General features: G+C 39.3%; 1 protein-coding gene across 1 annotated transcript; it reads right to left on the minus strand.

The window, feature by feature from the left end:
* Positions 1 to 817: 817 nt before the first annotated feature.
* On the minus strand, positions 818 to 1,444 carry LOC136277173 (uncharacterized). The gene has a single exon (XM_066158863.1). It carries the CDS (start codon positions 1,442 to 1,444, stop codon positions 818 to 820), a length of 627 nt encoding a protein of 208 aa, XP_066014960.1.
* Positions 1,445 to 19,074: the final 17,630 nt, after the last annotated feature.

A 19,074-nucleotide genomic window follows, 5' to 3' on the forward strand; every position in this document is an offset into this window, starting at 1 on the left:
TTGGCAGCCCACTCATCTTCAGCCGGAACATCAGGTAGTCTCCACTTTCTTGGAATATCCAAGGCCTTTACAATAGTCACAGACCTACAACAGCTGCCAGTAACTCCAATCTCAGTGTTGTCATGGGTGTCAGAGGAGCAACCCTGGTTTTCGACGCAATAATGGAGACTTTATAGCAAACTTCATCGTAGGTGCATCTCAGATAGCTTACTGCCCCATAAGCACTGTTTTAAGCATCCAAAAGGGTGTGGGAACTGCTTGATCTCTCATCTTTTGAATCACTCAAACTTCTAGGAATTCTGATTTCTTTCAGGATATCTAACTCAAAAGACCATTGTTGGGCTCGCATAATGATCTCTTTGAGTAACAGGATCATCCCATCCAACCACCCATTGTCCACAAATCTTGAATAAGGATCTTTGCTTGGACTATGAACAGACTGACGAGACCTAATGGATCCTATATTTTGGCTACTTTCCCCAAAATAAACCTCTTAGTTAGAATGCTCCCCAATGCTGAAGTTGAGACAAAAAAGAGAAAACATATTCTTGTGCATACCACAGAATTCCAAGGGTGTTTGTCACTTGTAAGGTGTCGTGGTTGAGGTTGGTTTCTAGTGCTCTGCGCTCCTGGAGAATGGCTGATAGCACCTCCAGAGAGTTACCTAACCATTACAAGCCTTCATTTCTGCTCCACTCCACAGATCTTGAAGTTCTTTGAACAACTGGATTGCACCATCACAGTCTCCCATTGAATCCAAAGAAGCATCCGTGTATGTTGACTTTTTCACAGTTTCAGAGCCAGGCGGATATTCTTTCTAGTACTTCTCGTCATTTTCCTGAGACACAAACTGGGCACGAAACGGAGTGGATGCATTCAAATTCCTATACATCGGACTTTGATCAACTTCTAAATTTCTCCAAAGAAATCTAAACATCAGACAGTCTGTACGCCAGATGCGTATCTGTAAATACATTTCGCTGACATCACAGTCTATGGCTACTGCAAAATCACGAAAGCACAGGAGAACTTCAAACAGATTTTCTTGACACTTGCGGCCTGGTAGAATTTGATTGTTTAAACATGTATCTTGTAACTTTGCCCTAGCATCAAACACGATCCTCGTCTTAGTAGTGGACCTGTCAGAACAGCATACAGGAAGTAAGGGAGGTATCACTAACACTGCAGATCTTTTCGGCTTGGCGTACTTTACAAATGTACCCTTTTCGAGGTAAGATGTGATAACGTTCTGATAATCTTCTCCCAGTGAGGGCTGGCAAGTGAAACCCTTCTCTGTATTTCTAAGGCAGCTGAAGGCCATTTCATAGTTAATTAGTAATGCTGGATGCTCATGCTTCCAAGGTGTGGCAACTTGATAACGCTCTCCCTCATGAACAAATACGACTTGAACTTTATCAAGGGCTATCTTCTCCTCTCTTGCCATTGGTGTTGTGCAAGCAGGATGCCTAAGGTTTCAACTTCTCAGAAATGCTCCATAGAATCATTTAGTTCTTCCTTTTGGTCTGCTAAAAAAAAGTACAGGCCCAATTCTTCGTCTTCATTGACGCTTTTCCTTCTAGACAGCCGATACATGACCACCCCAATGGCCCTAGTCTAGCAATTGGTTAGCCTGGTTTTCCTCTGATGTCAGCTTTTACCAAATGAAGGTCAATCTGGTCTTGACCAATCTGAAGATGAATCATAGGATCAGCTGCTGGTTCAGGAAATCTGCATACATGTACGTGAGGCCATCAATCTTGGTACTTCAACCAATCCACTGCTTTGTAACTTCCAGTTACTAGACAGGAACATAGAGCTTTAAGAGGAATTCAAATGTTCCCATCACAGCTTTCTAAATTCATTTTAAGCAGCATCCCATCAAATGTCTGAATGGTGTCATTAGGACATTTACTGTGACTTCTTCATATTTCACAGATAATCCAAGCACTCCAGCCAGCTCCTCATTAACATACCAAACACTACTCGCGTCACCAAAGAGGGCATTCACCTTGATCCTTTTGCCATTTGTGGAAATCCAGACAGGCACTGTTCACAGAGAGGCAATTTCGTCCTGTTGGGGAGAGACAGGTGTTGTAATGTGGGCATGCTCATCAACTCCTTGATGTGAGCTTGATAAGGGCCTTGATAAGGGCCTTTAATGATCTGTGGTCAATGTCAAGACTCTCACTAAGGGTGACACATTCACATTTATTTCCATGCTTACAGGTCACAAGTTTCTCTTTTTTCCAATTTATGCAGGAGTCGGTCATAGTTCCTTTTGCAACCATTGAACCCGCATTTCTTTGTTCTTCTACAGTTTATCCCTTGGTGATTGTTCGCCAAACAACCAAAGCATAGTTGTGTGCCCTTTCACGACTTTCAAACAATCGACCACACTCATGGATTTGAGCTTCTCACAGCTCTTCATTGGGTGGTTTCCTTGAGATACGCCACACTTGACTGAAAGGTTGTAAAGGCTTCACTGTTAGATCTTCTGGCTTCCCTCTTGATTCTTCCTTTGGCAGTTTCTGAAGCTTTCACTTATTACTCTGATTCCTCAGTTATCCAGTCTCTCAGATCTTTGAGCCATTCTTGTGGACTGTGCTCTTTTACTCATCTGTAGAATCTGTATAACAAAGTCTGCGGAATTTTCTCTCAAATCATACTAACGAGGAGGCTTCCAGGTTTACGTTTAATGTATTTAAGTTTAAAGTTCGTGAGGGGTTACCACTGTCTTAACAAGGCTATCGGCAAACTTGTCAAGCTCTTGTACGTTACTTTCTTGAATAGAATTAATTTTCTTAATTGTTAAAGATAATTTTGAAGTCGTCTTCCTTCACCTCCAAACCTTTGAGAGTATTTTTGTCTCTTTGTATGCTTCATCTAAAAATCTCAGCTTTGAGATGGATTCTTCTGCTTTCCCATGAAGGCTGGACTTTAATCATATCATCTGGTACCTTGCAAGTTCGTCTGAATCGTCCACGATGCTTTTGAAGGTGGTCCAAAAGTATTCAAACGTTGTCTTGTTACCACTAAACATTGGCAATCTGATTATTTGAGATTCTTATCCGCAGATAATTTAAAGGCCGACTAAGCTAGGAAAAAGGCATCATAGTCTTTCTTTCAGCTGAAGATTGCATTCACTAGAACCACTTTTTCCCTGTGAAAAAACTTTCAATGGTGATGTTCAAGACAAAGAGGAAAGAAAATCCTTGACTGTCCCAATCTCCTTGTCCATAAACTCCATGATTTTGTCGATTTCTTCGTTTGATCTATCTACATTCTTCTTGTCATCTTGCTTGACATAAATCAATATCAATTCACTAAAATCTCTATCACATCCAATCTTTCCTCTATGAAAGTTTCAAGAGCCAGTAAAACCATTGCTCTGTCTACATCTTCTTCAAACATTAGAGTCATTAGTCAGTCGAGCGTAAAGCTTAGTAAGTTTCATCTTTACAACGTTCTTCTGTCTTTTTAAGTTATCCAAAAGAACCTCATTTGCATCGGTTTCTTACAAGCTGTCCACAGCACTTTCTCTGGCTTTGGTCATCTCTATAGATCCGGCAAGCGAACAAGAAACCTTGCTCTGCTACCATTTTTGTTTGGACAAAACACCAAAAAAATAACCACTAACCTACTATTGAGACCTTACTTATCTCAAAATCCTTCGGAATGGCTACAGAACTCAAGAGCCAAGAGACATTCTGCTACTGAATTATACAACACTTTACGATAACTACTAATTGCGGACAAAGATATTACAGTAAAGAATGTCACTAGGTTGCCTACAGTACTCAACAACAAAAGGTATTACGTAAGTGTCTTTCTTTGTTATTTTTACAAGTTCTTGAACACCTTCTGCACAGTCTTTTTTGGTAATCAAAGTCTTTTCAACAGTGTAGAGATTTCAGCAAGTTCCACAGTTTAGGTCCCTGTTTCCAGATGAGTGTCATATTCATCTCTTTCCATTTGAATCTTTCACTTCATCTTCATTGGCCTTTTTGTTTTTGCTTTAAATATACGGCGTTTACCATATGGGCCACATGCAAGTAATCTCTAGGAATTCTATTCTCTTGCTGCTGCTTTGATTATTCAAGTTAGAGCAGAAGAGCATGATGGCAGCCAAGAATCGTTGGCATATTGTTGCACTTGAAATGGAAATAGTAATCAGTAAATTGGGATCAGAAATAGCATAGCTGTCGTAATGAATCCTATTAACAAAGAAAAATTGTAATAGTTTTATAAAGAATGAATATGAACAAGGGGCCACAGTTTACCACACAGAGTAATGAGTAACAGAGTAACAAGAAATGGGTAACGGTACTAAGTAATTGCATGACTTTTTAGAAGCTTTCGGAGCAATCTCAACAAGCGAGACTCATAACACCTCCAGATTTACCTTAGCTCTTTCACTCGTTTCTAACCTTTAACATGTGAATTTTCACCATACACTTTTTTTAGTTTATTTTAGGCATCACTGAACCAAAAATACTTTGAGCTTAAGAGAAAATCCAACACTAATCTAAGCAATTTCAATTGTCTGTGATCTTATATGAAAAACGAGCAGTTTGGGAACAGTTTAAGGTCATTGACTAATCTGATTCAATTATCTTTTCTCAAAATTAGGGTCTGGATCAATGGGGGTAAGCTTTTATACACTTCGACAGACCAAAATAATCGCGTGCTTTTCAAAATCCATGTAATTGACTGCTAAACATCTTCATTTCACTCGATTAAAAAAAGGAAACTTGCATCCACAATTAATACGTTTCAAGGTATTTTGTTTGGAAGGAGGAGACTTGGTGCCAAAATGCATGTATCTGCATTTAAGCTGCACCCCTCACTTTATCCTTTTGTCTCTAGCCTTTCTGAGGATAAATATGGATAATAGCAAAGCTTCAAATTTGGGTTATATTTTTAAAGCCAAACAGGGACAAAAAAGGTGTTTTTTATTGCAATGCAACAAACCAAATATTTAACAATTATTGGAAAAAAGTGAAAAGAATATTCTTGAATAATCCCCTCTGCTTTATCATGGGTATCATATGATAACATTCTCAGAGCCTGAGGATGATTATTCTTTAATTATACTGTTATTGGTCAGCTGATTACCAGACTAACTGCATTTTGCTAACATTTTCCACCTCACAAACATTAAAAAAATTGGCCAGTTTTGGAAATTAGTAAATCAGTATTAGCATCACCCCATGCTGGTTGATTATAGCAGAATAACTAAATTTGTGACCCCAATCCAAATTTGGCATATGGTCACTGCTTTTTGTTACATTTTGTGCATTGTTGGCAAGTCAGTTTCACAGATGGAAAGATAAGTGCACATAAATTATCCCTCAAACTGACGCCAGTGCAAAATACTTTGGTCCAATCCAAACAACTTTTATCGGGACACAATTAATCAAATCTTCGTTCCAACAAGTTTATTAAAAAATTTGGATCAATATCAGTATCTGGGCAACTGCCCACCTACCCCTCCCCTAATCCAACAACAGTCTATTGATAAAAGGTTAGGGTTAATGTTGGGTTAGGGGAGGGGTAGGTGGGCAGTTGCTCAGATACTGATATTGATCCAACAATTTTAACATGCAATAACATCATAAAATACTGCAAAACACAGCATTATCTTTTAGATAAAACAAATCTTGTCTTACTTTTTTTCCAATAGGTATGCGGCAAGCGAGCTGAGAATTTCAGCCAGAGATCAGTGACACCCGTCACTTCCACAAATGCTACTAAGTGTTAACCATTGGTCTTCCTCTCTGATAAATCATATTTCAAAGAAAATGTCTCGGCTAGCACAGCTTGAATGCATTTGGTCCCATTTAGTGCAAGGCTTTGTCTTACAAAAAACCTGCCAGACAGTGTAGACAGTTTTCTTTCAGTAATTTCCAAATATTTAATTATTGGCAAAAAGTGATAGGAACATTCTTCAATAATCCCCTCTGCTTTATCATGGGTATCATATTATAACATTCTCAGAGCCTAAGAATGATTACCCTTTAATTATACCGTTATTGGTCAGCTGATTACCAGACAAACTGCATTTTGCTAACATTTTCCACCTCACAAACATTAAAAAAATTGACCAATTTTGGAAATTAGTGCTTCAGTATTAACATCACCTCATGCTGGTTGATTACAACAGAATAACTAAATTTGTGACCCCAATCCAAATTTGGCATATGGTCATGGCTTTTTGCTACATTTTGTGCATTATTAACAATTCAGTTTCACAGATGGAAAGATAAGTGCACATAAATCATCCCTCAAACTGACATCTGTGCAAAATACTCTGGTCCAACCCAAACAACTTTTATTGGGATATAATTAATCAAATCTTTGTTCAAACAAGTTCGTTAAAAAATTTTAACATGCAATTACATCATAAAATACTGCAGGACACTGCACTGTCTTTCAGATAAAACAAATCTTGTCTTACTTTTTTTCCAATAGGTATGCAGCAAGCAAGCTGAGAATTTCAGCCAGAGATCATTGACACCCATCACTTCCGCAAATGCTACTAAGTGTCAACCATTGGTCTCTCTCTCTGATAAATCACATTTCCATGAAAATATCTTGGCTAGCACAGCTTGAATGCATTTGGTTCCATTTAGCGCAAGGCTTTGTCTTACAAAAATCCTGCCAGACTACCTAATGGACATCAATGTAGACAGTTTTCTTTCAGTAATTTCTTGTAAGCCTTTCATTAATTTTTCAAAATCTTTGCTTTGAGAAATTAATGATCAGAGGGAAAAAAGTGATCCAGATTACATTCCCAAAGTGTTTGCAGCACCATGTTTTTGGCTCATTTGATTTGTTTCCAGTATTCCCTCATTGGTCTCACTGTTACTAACTATCATGGGTCATGCCATTATTAGTCTGTCCAAAGTTAATAAAGCGAACTGGTTTGCTTTATTAACTATGGTCTGTCACAAGTCATGCAACCTCTTTTTGTGTGAGTGGATGTAATAGTTCTGAATCCCACAATGAACAACATGTGGGTGTTGTCAATGCCAGCGTAACTGCTTTGTCAGAATAAAATTATGATTGATTGTCAAAACCTTTTCAAAGTTTTGTCATGCTTATCTACGACAAGGGTTTTGTTCCCTAAATCTCCATTCCTACCCCCCTCCACTTCTTCCCTAAGAAGATTCTTAACCCTCTCACTCCCACGAGTGACCATGACAGAATTTCTCCTAACAATATCAAGACAATAACAAGAAGATAAGTAAGGAAAATAAAAAAAAATTTCAATCAGGAGATCATTGGTTGATCCAAACCCAAATTCTCCTAACTAATATCATAAGAATTGTATGGGAGACAGAAAGGAGAATTACTTATGAGACCTTGGGAGTGAAAGGGTTAAAAAAACCTCAGCTACTTTTTTCATATTCATACCTTCTTGGAAAATTATTGACAACCCTGCTGGGGGTAATGCTCCAATCACCAATTGGACTCGAACCCAGCACAAATGCCAGTTATCACGTGTTAACAAATGTGTAAAAATAAGGAGTAAAAAATATTAAATTAAAATATATCTGTTAAATTGCCATTATCAAAAATTTAAATACAAGATACATACATGTCACCGAAGTGGCTCTGTAACAACCTTAGGCCCCGTTGCATATAACACTGTCTTTCCTACCACATCGACAATCTGCAAGGTCTGCTATTTAGGTCTGTCAGTTGTTTCGTTCGATCGTTGAATAGGCCATTTTACAGTTGTGTACTTAGTTGCCAAGCCTTTGATTTGGAGTGAGGCTGAAGGTGACCTTGTTGTGTTAGAGACCAGAATCTAGTTAGCATGATAACAAATTAATTTGCATTTCAAAAGCAGCAAGGTTTGTATCATAACAAGGTCACCCTTAGCCTCACTCCTGTTCAAAGGCTTGGCAACCAAGCACACAACTGTAAAATGGACTATTGCCAGGTGACAGAACTTTTAAAAGATCCAATGCACTTTTTTATACTAAATGAAACTATTATGATTTTCAAGCACATTCAAGGTTGGAAGGAAGCGAAAGGATAGCTGAATACTGTGGAATCCTAGTCGGCTCAAGCATTCCGCCATCTTAGATCCAGTCAGTCAGGTCAGTCACGCTGGGAGCATGCGCGCTGGCTTCTTGTTTGGGCGTCGAATCGCTGCCCTTCCCAATACACTTGAAGTCCGATTTTGTAATCATGCGAGTGATTTAAGACGAAATGGAGGACATGAATTACTGTTACCATAACTTAATCGACAAAAGTAGAGCGTGTTGTTGTGATAACCGACAATAACAAGTTGTTTTGGCCTCAAGCTGTTGAGACTGATGAGTTTCCTGCGAGTTTTCATAAATCTATGGGCCTTACCCCTCGTCCAAGACAATTTCATAAAGGTTATGTTTTTCCTCTCGCGCTTAATAAGCAAGAGGGCGGCACGCAAAACAGTCGGCCTGTAAGGGAAGAATGCCTTATTCATTGTAATCCTTAAAGAAATGAACACATTCAAAAGGTCATGTCATTTCAGTCATTGTTAGCCAGTTTAGCTCTATCCTTCTCTTAACTTGCTCTTTACGTCGCTCTCTAATTCTGGTCAGCGTTGACCTAAGTCTTTAAATTTCGTTTTAGAATCTAAAGAAATTCAGTGAATGGAATCTGCAGTTGTTCCCTCGAGCTCAGCGATATTGACTCATTCAACGAAGAAAGAAAAGATCTCCAGGAATCACAAATTCTTAAATTTCTTTAACACTCATTTGAATTTCCAGTAAATTTCCTTGTCATTTAAAAGTAATCAGACAAGAGAAACCTGCGTAGATTATTAATTAAAGTGTCTGATAATCAAAGTATTGACGATTACTGCTATTCAAGTACGAAAACAGACCTTTTCGTGGGCTATGATTGAAAAAAAATTGCGGAGTGTTCATGCAGTGACTGAATGTTGATATGCCAAATGCCAAAAAATCGGAAATAGTTAGTTTTGTCTCTTACCTCGTGGGGATGTGATTTTAAAATTTTGCGAGTTATTCCAAAGCCGTTTTAGTCGATCTTTCAATGTGGAAAATATCACGCCACGGTAAACTCATCTGCCCAGTATTCGCAGCAACTGTTGATAATTTCCTTCCTTTGCTCCCTAAAAAAAATACCCGAGCTGAGATAAGATCCGCGCACAAACGAACTCGCGGACGCGTATTTTACTCTATTCTTCAACAGTTCACCAACGATATACGCAATCTTGGTCAGGTTTAAAAAGAAAATGTCGTTTTTTCAAGAGTCGGTTCTACGTTTGACAAAAGAACAAATGTTGCAGATACAGTAGAATACAAAAGCCGAAGGTACAAAATCTAGAAGCAAAACATACAAACCTTATCGGCGTTTTACGTGTACAAGAAACGGCACAACTTGAACTTGGACGCCAACTGAACTGAAACTAAACGTGCAAGGTACAAAATCTGCATAATGAAGGATGTTTAAGTGTCTAAGAGTCCCTTGTGACCGAACGCTTGGTGGTTTGTGCATACAACGAAAACAAAGAAAAAAAACCTGCCAGATGAAACGATGCTAATGCGCATACCGCAGTAACAACCAAGCTGAGATAAGGTCGTGTGTATCGACTCCTTTTCTCAAACTGTTGTCATTCGAATTCAGGCCAGGAGATGTGCGTGCAATGCGTGCAAAGGAATCCCTCACAAATCATACCACTGTGTAGAGATTTTTTCAGCTTCATCGAAATTAAAGAACCCGTTCAGACTTGATCCTGTTCTTAGTTGTTAACTGCTGTAACTTGACAAGATAGGGTTATTTTGGATTTAGCTTTTTAATATCACTATTTTTAGCAAAATCGTGAGAAGGGAACAAAAAGTTCAATCACTAACACGCGCATATCAACAATCGCTTAGCAAACTACGAAAGCTCCCTCTCTTGATAAGTCGTCAGGTTGTGCCTGGCAGGTAACATTCAAATTATTAGAAATAAGTGGATTATCTGACTGGCTTAGTTCATTCGGATTTTAATTTTTTTCCTGTTTGTGTTTCCATGCTTATTGCGACTCTTAGGGTGTAGTAGAGATGTGCTGATAGGCACTGTCAAGAAGAGGACTGAACTGGTGTGGCAGGCCCAGTGAAACGATGCGGCAAGGCGCGCTCATAAACACTGTTTTAAGTTTGTAAACTTTACCAAGTGGCGGATACGATTATAACGTGAGTCAATTGGAGTTTGCAGTTGGACGGTTGTAGTATGTGATGCCATTTTAATGGTGGTTTTTGTGATATGCAAGTGAGCCACTACTAGGTTCATTTATTACATGTCCTGTGAAGTTCTATGATATCCACGTCGAAGGTGTCATGTGAAGAAGGAGATTAAGAAATTAAGGTCAGTCATTTTGAGCTCGTTAATCAAATAAGAAGCAGATTGATCACAAAGCTGCTCAATCAAGAGAGAGTTCGGGTTATTAGTCAATTATACTCAATATCCCGCCATAACAATTATCTTATCAATAAGGTCAGCACCAGATTGCTTCTTTACCTTCTGTGACATCAGAATCACTTCTCGCTTTGGTTTCCGTCAGCAAGGAAGCAGATTCATTTGGAGATGTGAGCTTGAATTTGGGAAACTGATTTACAAAATAACGTTATAGGTTAAAAAAATGACGAATAAGGTCCAAACGTGTTGTTATAACGGTGGGCGAAAGCGCCGATGCGAGCCACGATGAAGAGCGCGAAAAATGGACCTCGAAAAATTATTTCATAGCGTTATGTATCAGTTATGCTGTCGACCTGAAGAATATTTGGCGTTTCCAGTACCTTTGTTACAAGAACGGCAGAGCTAACTTCCTTAAGTGTAAATGTATATCACAGCCCATTTTTAGAAGTGTAGGTTAGGTTTACGAGAGCACAATTTTTAGAGCGCAAAATTCTTGCAACTCAAAGAAGTTGTATCGTGACATGCAGTGTCAGATTTTGTGGCGCGAAAACCTCTCTTTAATCGGAGGGAATCTACCAAATATCTGTTTACTAAGACACATAAACACAAGAGAGCTAGGCGACAATGAAATCCAAAAGCAACAGGGATGACTATGGATGAAGAAGATTGACAAGATTTGTAAATGACTTCAGAACGTTAGTTTGATAAAATAGAAGTAACGATAAACCAAGAAAGAAGATGGATGACCAAGACTGGAGAAGACTACAAATGAATACAAAATTTAAGCTCGTTAAGGTAAAAAACATTAAAAAGATGACAAGTAACCAGAGGGGAAAAGGAAGAGTAAGGATGGAGAAGATTGATACGGATTGCAAATGACTAGAAAACACTCAGGAGCCAGTGAATAAATCAAGATGGAACATGGATAGAGGACATATATATGTCCTCTATCCAATAATTCAATAATTTTTCGAAGTCCATTTTTCGCGCTTTTTATCAGCACATCTCTGCTACACCCTAAGAGTCGCAATAAGCATGGAGCCACAAACAGGAAAAAAATTAAAATCCGAATGAACTAAGCCAGTCAGATAATCCATTTATTTTTAATAATTTGAATGTTACCTACCAGGCACAACCTGACGACTTATCAAGAGAGGGAGCGTTTGTAGTTTGCTAAGCAATTGTTGATATGCGTGTGTTAGTGATTGAACTTTTTGTTCCCTTCTCACGATTTTATTAAAAATGATGATGTTAAAAAGCTAAATCCAAAATAACCCTATCTTGTCAAGTTACAGCAGTTAACAACTGAGAACAGGATCAAGTCTGAACAGCTTCTTTAATTTCGATGAAGCTGAAAAAATCTCTAAACAGTGGTATGATTTGTGAATGATGCCTTTGCACGCATTGCACGCACATCTCCTGGCCTAAATTTGAATGACAACAGTTTGAGAAAGGGAGCGATACACACGACCTTATCTCAGCTTGGTTGTTACTGCGGTATGTGCATTAACATCGTTTTATCTGGCAGGTTTTTTTTCCTTTGTTTTCGTTGTATACACCAAGCGTTCGGTCACAAGGGACTCTTAGACACTTAAACACCTTCATTATGCAGATTTTGTACCTTGTACGTTTAGTTTCAGTTCAGTTGGCGTCCAAGTTCAAGTTGTGCCGTTTCTTGTACACGTAAAACGCCGATAAGGTTTGTATGTTTTGCTTCTAGATTTTGTACCTTCGGCTTTTGTATTCTATTGTATCTGCAACATTTGTTCTTTTGTTAAACGTAGAACCGACTCTTGAGAAAACGACATTTTCTTTTTAAACCTGACCAAGATTGAGTATATCGTTGGTGAACTGTTGAAGAATAGAGTAAAATTCGCGTCTGCGAGTTCGTTTGTGTGCGGATCTTATCTCAGCTTGGGTATTTTTCTGAACAGGTTCCCTTTGCACATAATGAGGAGAGAGAACAGTGTGTTTCCTTATTTCTCATCGTTTCCAGTGAATTTCTTAAAGGAAGGCCAGGGAGCAAAGGAAGGAAAAGTACTTAGTTGTACGCACACACTGCCGCTGAGGAAAACGTCCGAGAAAGGAACAGAAAAATGAAAATTATCAACAGTTGCTGCAAATACTAGGCAGATGAGTTTACCGTGGTGTGATATTTTCCACATTGAAAGATCGACTAAAACGGCTTTGGAATAACTCACAAAATAACTCACAAAATCACATCCCCATGAGGTAAGAGACAAAAACAAACTATTTCTGATTTTTTGGCATTTGGCATATCAACATTCAGTCACTGCATGAACACTCCGCAAGATTTTTTTCAATCATAGCCCACGAAAAAGTCTGTTTTCGTACTTGAATAGGAGTAATCGTCAATACTTTGACTATCAGACACTTTAATTAATAATCCACGCAGGTTTCTCTTCTCTGTTTTCTTTTAAATGACAAGGAAATTCAATGGAAATTCAAATGAGTGTTAAAGAAATTTAAGAATTTGGGATTCCTGGAAATCTTTTCTTTCTTCGTTGAATGAGTCAATTTCGCTGAGCTCGAGGGAACAACTGCAGATTCCATTCACTGAATTTCTTTAGATTCTAAAACGAAATTTAAGGACTCGCGTCAACGCTATGACCAGAATTAGAGAGCGAAGTAAAGAGCAAGTTAAGAGAAGGATAGAGCTAAACTGGCTAACAATGACTGAAATGACATGACCTTTTGAATGTGTTTTTTTTTAAGGATTACAATGAATGAGGCATTTTTCCCCTGCAGGCCGTCATGTTTGCGTGCCACCCTCTTGCCTATTAAGCGCGAGAGGAAAAACATAACCTTTAGGAATTTGTCTTGGACGAGGGGTAAGGCCCATAGATTTATCAAAACTCGCAGGAAACTCATCAGACTCAACAGCTTGAGGCCAAAACAACTTGTTATTGTCGGTTATTACAACAACACGCTCTAGTTCTTGTCGATTGAGTTATGGTAACAGTAATTCATGTCCTCCATTTCGGTCTTGTATCACTCGAGTTATTACAAAATCGGACTGCAAGTGTACTGGGAACGGTAGCGACGCCCAAACAAGAAGCCAGCGCGCATGCTCCTAGCGTGACTGACCTGACTGACTGGATCTAAGATGGCGGAATGCTTGAGCCGACTAGGATTCCACAGTATTCAGCTATCCTTTCGCTTCCTTCCAACTTTGAATGTGCTTGAAAATCAAAATAGTTTCATTTAGTATAAAAAATTGCATTGGATCTTTTAAAAGCTCTGTCACCTAGCAATTCAACGATCGAACGAAACAGCTGACAGACCAAAATAGCAGACCTTGCAGATTGTCGATGTGGTAGGAAAGACAGTGTTATATGCAACGGAGCCAAAGGTTGTTACAGAGCCACTTCAGTGACATGTATGTAGGAATATGAAAAAAGTAGCTGAGGTTTTTTAAGAATCTTCTTGGGGAAAAAGTGGGGAGGGGTAGGAATGGAGATTTAGGGAACAAAAACCTTGTCATAGATAAGCATGACAAAACTTTCAAAAGGTTTTGACAATCAATCATAATTTTATTCTGACAAAACATTTAGGCTGGCATTGACAACACCCTCATGTTGTTCATTGTGGGATTCAGAACTATGACATCCACTAACACAAAAAGAGCTTGCATGACTTGTGACAGACCATAGTTAATAAAGCAAACCAGTTCGCTTTATTTTAAACAGACTAATAATGGCATGACTAGTTAGTAACAGTGAGACCAATAAGGGAATACTGGAAACAAATCAAATGAGCTGCAAACATTTTGGGAATGTATGAAGGGGTAAGTTTCTAAAGAAACTGTGGTGCTGCGTCGGTGGGAGAGTATAGCAGGTAATTTAGTGTTAACAACTGGGTTGAAAACGTAAATTAGCCACCGTAAAGAGTAAAAAAGCTGACGTTTCGAGCGTTAGCCCTTCGTCAGAGTGATTGGGAATGTAAACTGGTTCACTCTTTTTTCCTTCTGATCATTAATTTCTCAAAGCAAAGATTTTGAAAATTTATGAAAGGCTTACAAGAAGTTACTGAAAGACAACTGTCTACATTGATGTGAATTAGGTAGTCTGGCAGGATTTTTGTAAGACAAAGCCTTGCACTAAATGGGACCAAACGCATTCAAGCTGTGCTAGCCAAGATATTTTCATGGAAATGTGATTCATCAGAGAGAGAGACCAATGGTTAACACTTAGTAGCATTTGTTGAAGTGATGGGTGTCACCGATCTCTGGCTGAAATTCTCAGATTGCTTGCTGCATACCTTTTGGAAAAAAAGTAAGACAAGATTTATTTTATCTGAAAGACAGTGTAGTGTCCTGCAACATTTTATGATGTAACTGCATGGTAGAATTTTTTAACGAACTTGTTTGAACAAAGATTTGATTAATTATATCCCAATAAAAGTTGTTTGGGTTGGACCAGAGTATTTTGCATAGATGTCAGTTTGAAGGATGATTTATTTGCACTTATCTTTCCATCTGTTAAACTGACTCGTCAATAGCGCACAAAATGTAACAAAAGCAGTGACCATATGCCAAATTTGGATTGGGGTCACAAATTTAGTTATTCTGCTATAATCAACCAGCATGAGGTGATGTTAATACTGAAGCACTAATTTCCAAAATTGGTCAATTTTTTAATGTTTGTTAGGTGGAAAATGTTAACAAAATGCACTTAGTCTGGTAATCAGCTGACCAATAACAGTATAATTGAAGAATAATCATCCTCAGGCTCTGAGAATGTTACCATATGATACCCATGATAAAGCAGAGGGGATTATTGAGGAATATTCCTGTCACGTTTTGCCAATAATTAAATATTTGGAAATCACTGAAAGAAAACTGTCTTCACTGTCTGGCAGGATTTTTGTAAGACAAAGCCTTGCACTAAATGGGACCAAACTCATTCCAGCTATGCTAGCCAAGACATTTTCTTTGAAATGTTATTTATCAGAGAGGAAGACCAATGGTTAACACTTAGTAGCATTTGTGGAAGTGATGGGTGTCACCGATCTCTGGCTGAAATTCTCAGCTCACTTGTCGCATACCTATCGGAAAAAAAGTAAGACGATTTGTTTTATCTAAAAGATAATGTAATATCTTGCAGTATTTTATGATGTAACAGCATGTTAAAATTTTTGGATCAATATCAGTATCTGAGCAACTGCTCACCTACCCCTCCCCTAACCCAACATTAACCCTAACTTGTTATCAATAGACTGTTGTTGGATTAGGGGAGGGGTAGGTGGGCAGTTGGCCAGATACTGATATTGATCCAAATTTTTTAACGAACTTGTTTGAACGAAGATTTGATTAATTGTGTTGCGATAAAAGTTGTATGGGTTGGACCAGAGTATTTTGCACTGGTGTCAGTTTGAGGGATAATTTATGTGCACTTATCTTTCCATCTGTGAAACCGACTTGAAGAGGGAAGAGAGAAGATCTAACAGTGAAGCCTTTACAACCTTTCAGTCAAAGTGTGGCGTATGTCAAGGAAACCGCCCAATCAAGAGCTGTGAGAAGCTCAAATCCATGAGCATGGACGATTGTTGGAAAGTCGTGAAAGGGCATACAACTATGCTTTAGTTGTTTGGCAAGCAATCACCAAGGGATAGACTGTAGAAGAACAAAGAAATGCGGGTTCAGTGGTTGAAAAAGGAACTAGGACCGACTCCTGCGTAAATCGGAAAAAAGAGAAACTTGTGACCTGTAAGCATGGAAATAAATGTGAATGTGTCACCCTCATGAAAGACCCTTATCAAGCTCACATCAAGGAGTCGATGGGCATGCCCACATTACAACACCTGTCTCTCCCCAACAGGACGAAATTGCCTCTCTGTGAACAGTACCTGTCTGGAATTCCACAAATGGCAAAAGGATCAAGGTGAATGCCCTCTTTGCTGACTAGATTAGTGTTTGGTATGTTAATGAGGAGCTGGCTGGAGTGCCTCGATTATCTGTGAAATATGAAGAACTCACAGTAAATGTCCTTAATGACACCGTTCAGACATTTGATGGGATGCTGCTTAAAATGAATTTAGAAAGCTGTGATGGAAACATTTGAATTCCTCTGAAAGCTCTGACATGTTCCCGTCGAGTAACTGGAAGTTACAAAGCAGTGGATTGGCTGAAGTACCAAGATTGATGGCCTCACTTACATGTATGCAGATTTCCTGAACCAGCAGCTGATCCTATGATTCTTCTTCAGATTGGTCAAGGCCAGATTGATCTTCATTTGGTAAAAGCTGACATCAGAGGAAAACCAGGCTAACCAATTGCTAGACAAGGGCCATTGGGTTAGTCATGTATCGGCTGTCCAGAAGGAAAAGCATCAATGAAAATTCACAGATCTAATCGGGCCTGTACCTTTTTTAGCAGACCAAAAGGAAGAACTAAATGATTTTATGAAGCATTTCTGAGAAGTTGAAACCTTAGGCATCCAGCTTGCGCAACACCAATGACATGAGAGGAGAAGATAGCCCTTGATAAAGTTCAAGTCTGATTTGTTCATGAGGGAGAGCGTTATCAAGGTGCCACACCTTGGAAGCATGATTATCCAGCATTACCAATTAACTATGAGATGGCCTTCAGCCGCCTTAGAAATACAGAGAAGGGTCTAACTTACCAGCCCTCACTGGGAGAAGATTATCAGAACCTTGTCACATCTTACCTCGAAAAGGGTTACATTTGTAAAGTACGCCAAGCCGAAAAAGATCTACAGTGTTAGTGGTACCTCCCTTTCTTCCCTGTATGCTGTTCTGACAGGTCCACTACTAAGATGATGATGCTAGGGCAAAGTTACAGGATGCATATTTAAACAATCAAATTCTACCAGGCCCCAAGTGTCAAGAAAATCTGTTTGAACTCCTCCTGTGTTTTTGTCATCTTGAGGTAGCCATAGACTGTGATGTCAGCGAAATGTATGTACAGATACGCATCCGGCCTACAGACTGTCTGATGTTTAGATTTCTTTGGAGAAATTTAGAAGTTGATCAAAGTCCCGATGTACACAAATTTGAATGCATCATTTTTGGAGATGCATCCACTCCGTTTCGTGCCCAGTTTGTGTCTCAGGAAAATGACGAGAAGTACTAGAAAGAATATCCGCTTGCCTCTGAAACTGTGAAAAAGTCAACATACATGGATGCTTCTTTGGATTCAATGAGAGACAGTGATGGTGCAATCCAGTTGTTCAAAGAACTTCAAGATCTGTGGAGTGAAGCAGGAATGAAGGCTTGTAAATGGTTAGGTAACTCTCTGGAGGTGCTATCAGCTATTCCTCAGGAGCACAGAGCACTAGAAACCAACCTCAACCATGACACCTTGCAAGTGACAAACACCCTTGGAATTCTGTGGTATGCACAAGAATATGTTTTCTCTTTTTTGTCCCAACTTCAGCATTGGGGAGCATTCTAACTAAGAGGTTTATTGTGGGGAAAGTAGCCAAAATATTTGATCCATTAGGTCTCGTCAGTCTGTTCGTAGTCCAAGCAAAGATCCTTATTCAAGATTTGTGGACAATGGGTGTAGGATGGGATGATCCTGTAACTCAAAGAGATCATTATGCGAGCCCAACAATGGTCTTTAGAGTTAGATATCCTGAAAGAAATCACAATTCTTAGAAGTTTGAGTGATTCAAAGGAAGAGAGACCGAGCAGTGCTCACACCCTTTTGGATGCTTCAAACAGTGCTTATGGGGCAGTAAGCTATCTGAGATGTACCTACGATGAAGAGTGCTATAAAGTCTCCATGATTGCGTCGAAAACCAGGGTTACTCCTCTGACACCCATGACAACACTGTGATTGGAGTTACTGGCAGCCGCTGTAGGTCTGCGACTATTGTAAAGGCCTTGGATATTCCAAGAAAGTGGAGACTACCTGATGTTCCTGCTGAAGATGAGTGGGCTGTCAAGTACCAGGTTGTTGTCCCAAAGACCTATAGACAGGACATTTTAGGCATAGCTCATGAGACCCCCTTGGCTGGCCACCTGGGTGTCAACAAAACCTTCCAGAAGATCTTAGACCATTTCTACTGGCCCAATCTAAGAAAAGATGTAGCGGAATACTGCAAGTCGTGTCTCGCCCAGATGGTTGGGAAACCAAATCAGACCATTCGAAAAGCAGCTTTGCAGTCACCGCCAGTCATTCAAGAACCATTCAGCAGAATCATTGTTGATTGTGTAGGGCCACTACCCAAGACGAGGTCTGGAAACCAGTATGTGGTGACCATCCATGCCCGCATCCACCAGATTTCCTGAAGCTGAACCCTTGAGAAATATCAATGCAAAGACTAAAGTCAGGGCTTTAACTAAGTTCTCTACACTGGTAGGTCTTCCAAGCTCTATGTAGTCTGACCAAGGTTCCAATTTTTATGTCTGGCATATTTCAACAAGTTGTGTATGAGCTTGGAATCACACAGTATAGGTCGTCTGCCTATCATCCTCAAAGTCAAGGAGTTCTCGAAAGATTGCACCAAACACTAAAGAACATGATGAGGATCTACTGTTTCAAAACAGAAAAAGATTGAGACAAGGGTATCCATCTACTACTGTTTGCTGCATGCGAGTCAGTACAGGAGTCTCTGGGGTTTAGTCTGTTTGAGCTTGTGTTTGGGCACACAGTGAGAGGGCCTCTTAAAC

The sequence above is a fragment of the Pocillopora verrucosa genome, chromosome 12 (genome assembly GCF_036669915.1).
Source record: "Pocillopora verrucosa isolate sample1 chromosome 12, ASM3666991v2, whole genome shotgun sequence".
Taxonomy (NCBI): domain Eukaryota; kingdom Metazoa; phylum Cnidaria; class Anthozoa; order Scleractinia; family Pocilloporidae; genus Pocillopora; species Pocillopora verrucosa.

Excerpts from the sequence above, each read along its gene's own strand:
- LOC136277173 (XM_066158863.1), bottom strand. The coding sequence starts at position 1,444 with ATGGCAAGAGAGGAGAAGATAGCCCTTGATAAAGTTCAAGTCGTATTT.